Source organism: Myotis davidii, unplaced genomic scaffold (assembly GCF_000327345.1).
Source record: "Myotis davidii unplaced genomic scaffold, ASM32734v1 scaffold2325, whole genome shotgun sequence".
Lineage (NCBI taxonomy): Eukaryota > Metazoa > Chordata > Mammalia > Chiroptera > Vespertilionidae > Myotis > Myotis davidii.
Window position 1 is genome coordinate 205,004 of NW_006295913.1, and position 7,310 is coordinate 212,313.

Consider the following 7,310-nt stretch of genomic DNA (forward strand, 5'->3'; position numbering starts at 1 on the left):
TATATAACAAACTCTGTATTTTGAGTGGAAATGTTAGGGGGTCGTCTTATACGCCCAGTCGTCTTATATGCCGGCAAATACGGTAGCTGGTTTTTGAAGGTAAAGTTTTAGACGAGTATACTCGTCGATGACTGAAAAAAGAACATTTTGTGAAAACGTGTATACACGTTTCTGCCGGGGAAGGGGTTAACAATGAATAGAAGTAACTGAGAGAATGGAAACAGGAACCCTCATACACAGTTAGTGAGAGTATAAATAGGTACAACTTAAAAATACAAATTTTAAAAACACATCCCTTTTGACCCAGTAATTCTACTTTATCCCACTAGTTAGAGATGTACACAAAGATTTTTGCATTACAATCTCTGAAGCATTATTTGTAATCATAAAAATACAAACAACATGACCTGGCCGGTGTTCTCAGTGGTTAGAGCATCAGCCCATGCACTGAAGGGTCTTGGGCTGGATTCCCGGTCATGGGCATGCACCTGGGTTGCAGGTTTGATCCCCAGGCTGATTGGGGTGCATGTGGGAGGCAACCAATCAATGTGTCTCTCTCACATCAATGTTTCTCCCCACCCCCATCTTTCCCTCCCTTCCACTCTCTCTCTAAAAAAAAAAAAAAATCAATGAAAAAAATATTCTCAGGTGAGGAATAACAAAAATAAAATAAAATATCCACATGGAGCAAAGTAACAACTCTAAGATGATCAGTCAATTGCAGTCATCAGTGATGGTTATGACGGGAACATTACTAAAATTTCCAAATGAGTTTAATTTCCCAAAATTATTAATGCACTTTTTCATAGCATAGAATATATTTATGAAACGTTAGTTAACATTGTATTTTAAATTACTTCATGTCATAGTAATTAAATATTATCAGGAATGTGCAACCAAAATTAACATGGGCAACATGAAACTTACCCCAAGATAGTGTATACTCATTCAACATTTCCTATTTGGTGGCAAGCACCATGCTCTACATATCTATTCCAAGGATTCTATACTTTCAATGACCTAAAACAGTAATTATTGATGGTTAATGAGATACATAGGAAGAAATAATTTCCTCATGTCTTAAGTGGCCTCACAACTTCTAGGGCCCATTCACTAACAGTTCCCTAAAGTACTTTGGAAGAGTTAAGATGTCCCTTAAGAACTTCAGTACCTAGAAATGACAGGCACAAGAGAATATCCAGCTCCCCCAGGAATCCTCTCTATGAGGCCTACAAAAGGATCATTAAAGCAACTATTCTACTCTTTCTAGAAAAGGAAAATTAACTCATTGTGTCCTATAGGGATCTAGAGGCTTGCTAGAATTGTTACACCAATTTTTATAACCTAAAGGTATTATATCAACTTTTCTGACCCACTGTTCTTAGTACATTTAAGCTTGTGAAACCATTATGTCTCAACATTTTATTTGGAAAACATGGTCAAGGAATACAAGGAACCCAAGTAAGGAAAGGGAAAGGAAAGCCGAACAACTACATGTTACAACCTGACTTTTGCTATAACCTAGATTTGGAAGGTTGGAGTAAACAATTTTTAATTCAATGGTCTTCCAACTTTTTTGATCATGCATCCCTGATAATAATAATAATAATAATAATAATTATATATATATATTTGTTGTTGTTGTTAATCCTCACTTGAGGATATTTTTCCATTGAGTTTTAGGGAGACTGAAGAGAGAGGGAAGGGCAGAGAGAAAGAACCATGACAATGACGCATGTGCTGGGCCAGGGAGGAACCTGCAACCAAGGTAAGTGACCTTGGCCGGAGTCAAACCCACTTTAGAGAGAGTGGAGGGAGGAAGTGAGACAGAGAGAGAAACATCTATGTAAGAGAGACACATCGATTGGTTGCCCCCCACATGGGCCCTGACAAGGGCCGGGGATCGAGCCTGCAACTGAGGTACGTGTCCTTGACTGGAATCAAACCTGGGACCCTTCAATCTGAGGGCTGATGTTCTATCCACTGAGCCAAACCAGCTAGGGATAAAATATTTTTAAGTTCACATCCCCAAATAAAGCATTTACCTACAGATATATGTCTGCACTAATATATTACACACATTATAAAGTACATGCAAAATTTTTACATTAAAAATATACGATAAAATTACTTTTTTAGCATTAAATTTTTATCTATTGCTACAAAACCCTTTTTGTTGTTATTAAAACTTATTTTAACAATGTATTTTTAGGGAAAGCAATGTTAACTGAATATTTAGAAAGAATATTGGTTTAGCACTTTTGCTGTATACCAAGAAGTATGTATTATTCCCACTTTAGAGATGATAAAACTGAACTTTGAGATTATATAATCTGACTAGTGTCAGAGCTATAATGTGGCAGAATTAGGATGCAAACTCCATCTTTCCAACTTTAAGACCAGTATTCTTAACTAATACATTATGAAAAAGGAAGCGGAGAAAACAAATTCATACTAAAGTGAGACACATAGAAAGAAAGTTTCCTCATATCCTAAATGGCCTTACAACCTCCAGGGTCCATGTACTAAACAGTGTCCTAAAGTGATTTGAAAGAGAAAGAATAAATCCCTTTTATCAATCTGAATATTATTTGCTTATCTGGCTCTTATTAATATAATCAGTTGCAGTCCCTGTATGACTCTGAGTAAATCACTTAACTTATTTGAAATCTTAGTTTCCAAATATATAAATTGAGGGATTTCGACTAGGTGATCTTTAAAGTACCTTCAGTATTAAAATTCTAGTACTCTGGGCAGAGCACAGAGGATTTTTAGGCAGTGAAACAACTCTCTATGATACAACAATGGTGGGTACATGTCATTATAGATTTGTCCACATCCATAGAATGTACAATGCCGAGAGTGAATCCTAATGTAAACTATGGATTTTGAATGATAATAATGTTTCCAGGTAGGTTTATCAACTGTATCATTCAGGCAGGAGATGTTGGCAATGGGGGAAGCTATGCATGTGTGGGAGCAGGGGGTATATATGGGAAATTCTGTATCTTCTGCTCAATAATGCTCTGAACCTAAAACAGCTGTAAAAAATACAATTTATTTAAAAATTCCAGGACTTAAATACAAGAGCAAATGAGGCATACATCTGTTAAGCAGAGAAACCACACCTTTGCTGATCTCCACATTAGGTAGGCTGAAGATCTCAAGGTCCATCATCCCTCCTTTAGTTCCTTCTGAGAGGTCTAAGAGGACAAGTCTGTCTGCAATGCCCTGTACAGTACAATAAAAAAAGAACAGCATTACACAGGGCATGCCCGGTTACTCAGCTTAAATTCATTCAGAAGTGAGGGCTAAGGGAGAATGCAGAGGCGTCATATGCTGTCTTAGGAATCAAAAGTAACACAATAATAATGAAAGGGACATCCAAGCAAGAAATTATTATGAATACCGTGATCCTTTAGGCTTGACTGGAAACCAAGGTGATGACATATGTTGGAAGCAAGATCTCAAATGCTCTCTCTAATCTTTAGAATATCCTTATATTTTTACATATTGTATCATTATCCTACATATACTAACAAACTTATAGGGTAATATATATAAATGAGATTGATGGATTAAAGGAGTTATTGTGTTTTTTATTGTCATTTATTACTATAAATGACAAAAGGAACATCCTAAAAGTCTAATTACCTTTGTGGAAGGTCTTTTTCCAAAATAGTAGGGGATTTAAGGCTCTCTCCTATCTTAGACTGCAGGGGCAAGAGTCCCCAGGGATCTACCTGACTACTGGGAAGGAAGTGTGGAAGTTAAGAAAACAACCCAGCTGTACTACCTATTCGCTCTGTAATGCTGGGAAAGTCACTGAACTTGGCCTTACTTTATGCGGTGTGAGGATTAATTATGTTACACAGGGCTCGCAGAGAGCAGTCCCCTCTAAATTGTACCAATTAATTTTATTATTGTAAGAGAAATGCCAAGAAAGCTGAGTTACCTTTTTAAATTTATCATACATGCTAAGATCCAAAAGTTTAACAACTGTAAAACAGGTATTTTCATACAAGGTGGGTATGAGAATAAACTGGTATAGTTGACATGGGGGATAATTTGACAATTTCTATCAAAATTGAAAAACACAAAACTCCTTTAATCCATCAATCTCATTTATATAAATTAGCCTATACGTTTATTAGTACATGTAGGATAATGATACAATATGTAAAAATATAAGGATATTCAAAAGACTAGAGAGGGCATTTGAGATCTTGCTTCCAGCATATGTCATCACCTTGGCTCAAATAAACTCATTTAAAAAAAAAGTCTAGAAAAAACTTAAGTGTCCATCAATAACAACAGGAACAACAAAGCAGTTTAACATAGTGGTTTGGAGCAGAGTTTCTCAAGCTTTAAGAGATCACATTTAATAGATCAGGGAAGCACATGGGATTTTGTTAAAATGCAGATTTCTACCGTAGGTCTGGAGTGGGGCCTGAGATTATGCATTTCTAATAAGATCTCAGGTGATGTCAATGCTGCTGGTCTAAAAGCCACATCTGAGTAGTAAGGTTTTAGAATATAGATTCTATGAATAGACTGCCTAGCTTCAAATCCTCCATTTACTAACAGTGTGACTTTGGCAAATTGGTAACCTTCCTATGTCCTGGTTTCTTCATTTGTAAAAATGGCAGTAATGATGGTATCTAAGCCATAGAGTTGCTGTAAAAATGAGTCAAGTGTTTAAAATGAGTGAAGTGCTAGCACCTACTTAAGCATTCAGTAAAGGTTAGTTATTGCTGCTACCACCACTGCTACATACTACTGTCACTATTATGGCTACTATTGTACTATTTGAATATTGTTATCCTGTATCAAAATATTAATGTTCAAAAAGAAACATGGAAAAAAATTTCCATCTAGACAGCTCACAAAGAAATACTGACAGTGAGACTCTGCTAACAACTAAACTAACATGACTTTAAGAGGCCTTCCTGTACTTAACAAAAACAAAGAAAACTGATAAAACTCAGTACTGTTAGGAATGGCAAAAATCTGGTTGATATGCACGTTTTTATTAGCAGCATAAATTTGTATTGCCTTTCTGAAGAGCAATCCTGAAATATGTAATAAGTGCCATAAAAACCATTCATGTCCTCTGACTCACTAGTACGATTTTATACACACCTAAAAAAATTCAGATGAGAAAATAAGCAACTTGTAAAGCAATGTTTACAGAAGCATTCTATTCAGTAAAAAGGAAGTGAAAAAAATTCCAATTCCAATTAAGAGGGAACAGTATATTCTGACGGAGGATGGAGGAAATAAAACTATAATGTGTCAAAAGTTAGCATATATTGTTCTGAGCGGCCAGCTTTAAAATTTTCTAGCTCCCTAGATACAATGTAATCATTTGCTGAAGTAGACCCTACCTCCAAGACATATGTGATTCTTAAATGGAAGAAATTAGATGGCAAATAATCAAATTTTAATAGAATAGAAAACCAAATGCCAACTACATATACTACCAAATGCCAGTATATGAAGGGACAGCTAGTCTATCCTGGGCTATATCCCTCAAATGACACAGACATGCTGTTACCATGATTCGGGCCCTGGAGGGTCTTTTGAACCACTCTGGAAGGGGATTCAAATGCCTTTCTGAAAATAATTTATATGGAAACAATCTAGTAAAAAGGACTGATAAAAATAAATCTCAAACTATCAACTCAGGAACTACGATCATAGAAGAAAGCAGAGTAATTACACAAAAAAGGCAACTGTAAAAAATATTCTAATTTTAGAAAAAGCAAAATTAATTTATTAAATAAGAGTTTAATTAAAACAAAAGAATTTGTGATGAAGTCAGATGAATGTCAAATTGTTTCCCTTGAATTAGGTTGATGACCCCATTATTCAAACCACTTTTTCAAAGCCTATTCCATGACTAACTGCTAATTAAGAGGCAACATCCCTAATGAGTTTTTAGCCATTTTTTTTGTCAACTCAATATATTTTAAGGCAAAGTGAGTTTATTCCACATGAAAAAATTAAACATAAACTACCTAAAAGCATATCAATATGATATATATTTATAACTACTACTAGAGGCCTGGTGCACAAACTTCGTGCACGGGTACAGTCCCTAGGCCTGGCCTGGGATCAGAGCCATCTTCCCAGGCTGCCTGCAGCTGGCCCTGCCCCCTGCCACCACCCACCCACAGTTCCCCATTCGCCATCAGGTGATTGGAGCCTGATGGCTGGGGGAAGGGACCAAGGTCGGCCGTATCCGCCTGCTCACCAGCCCCGCCCCAGCCGTGGGTTGCCCTCTGTGTGTGGGGCGACTGGTGGGGCAGAGGCCATGGCCTGGCACCACCCATGTCCCCCGCCACCCACCCCTAGTTCCCCATTCACCATTGGGTGATGGGAGCCAGCTGGCCAAGAAAGGGACGAGAGGTGGTCAGTGTGCCTCATAGTGACTGGTCAAGCAGTTGTTCTGGTCATTCTGCCATTAGGGTCAATTTGCATATTACCCTTTTATTATAAAAGATACTAACATACCTTTGCTGAAATTGCTAATGTGCAGGCAACTCCCAGTTCTCCACCTCCAACCACAGTAATTTTCTTTACTGTTTTATTCTCATGATTTGCCCAGTTCTTTGAATTTATGTCTGAGATACCTAGAAAGAAAAGTGAATGATCATGACAATTTAAAAATAATATCAAAAACCTTTTTAACATCTTTCAAAAAAATACACCAAGCTTCACCGAAACCGGTTTGGCTCAGTGGATAGACTGTCGGCCTGTGGACTGAAAGGTCCCAGGTTTGATTCCGGTCAAGGGCATGTACTAAGACTAAAAAACAGGATTTCCATAATTCTGGAAAACATTCTGATTCTTACTACTGTGGTTTAAAATGCAAAAATATTTAACACCTCACAAAATTTTGCAAGTATGGATATTTTACTTTATACTCAGTGAGAATTACAGATTTTCTGGTCTAATATATTGAAATGAGGCAAAAAGATACATAAAAATATAATGGAAAAGTTTTGGGATCATTAATACAGGGGTCAGCAAACATAAGTTTATAGTTTTGATTACGTGAAACACAGAGTTTTCCCTGTAATATTTATTTGTATTCTTTTGATTGTTATTGTTATTATTATTACTTTGTATCCATATTTATGATGTATCTTTTAGGTAATAATGGCTGGCAATTTAACCTACTTTTGCCCAGCCCTGTATAGTCAAGTGGTTTTATACAAAATACAAACTATTTTATTTATCAGTATAAGGGTAATCTTTTATATATTTTTTAAAACTCCTCACCCAAGGATATGTTTTTATTGATT

The 7,310-nt window shown here is 36.5% G+C and overlaps 1 protein-coding gene across 2 annotated transcripts in view; it reads right to left on the reverse strand.

The window, feature by feature from the left end:
• Positions 1-7,310, reverse strand: part of UEVLD (UEV and lactate/malate dehyrogenase domains) — a 29,145-nt gene that overhangs the window by 13,119 nt on the left and 8,716 nt on the right. For both annotated transcript variants that reach the window (XM_006770888.2, XM_015568577.1), the window contains 2 exons: positions 6,517-6,635; positions 3,129-3,231 (listed from right to left, as the gene is read on the reverse strand). In XM_006770888.2, the coding sequence (XP_006770951.1) occupies positions 3,129-3,231; positions 6,517-6,635 (222 nt within the window). The remainder of the gene's footprint in view (positions 1-3,128; positions 3,232-6,516; positions 6,636-7,310) is intronic.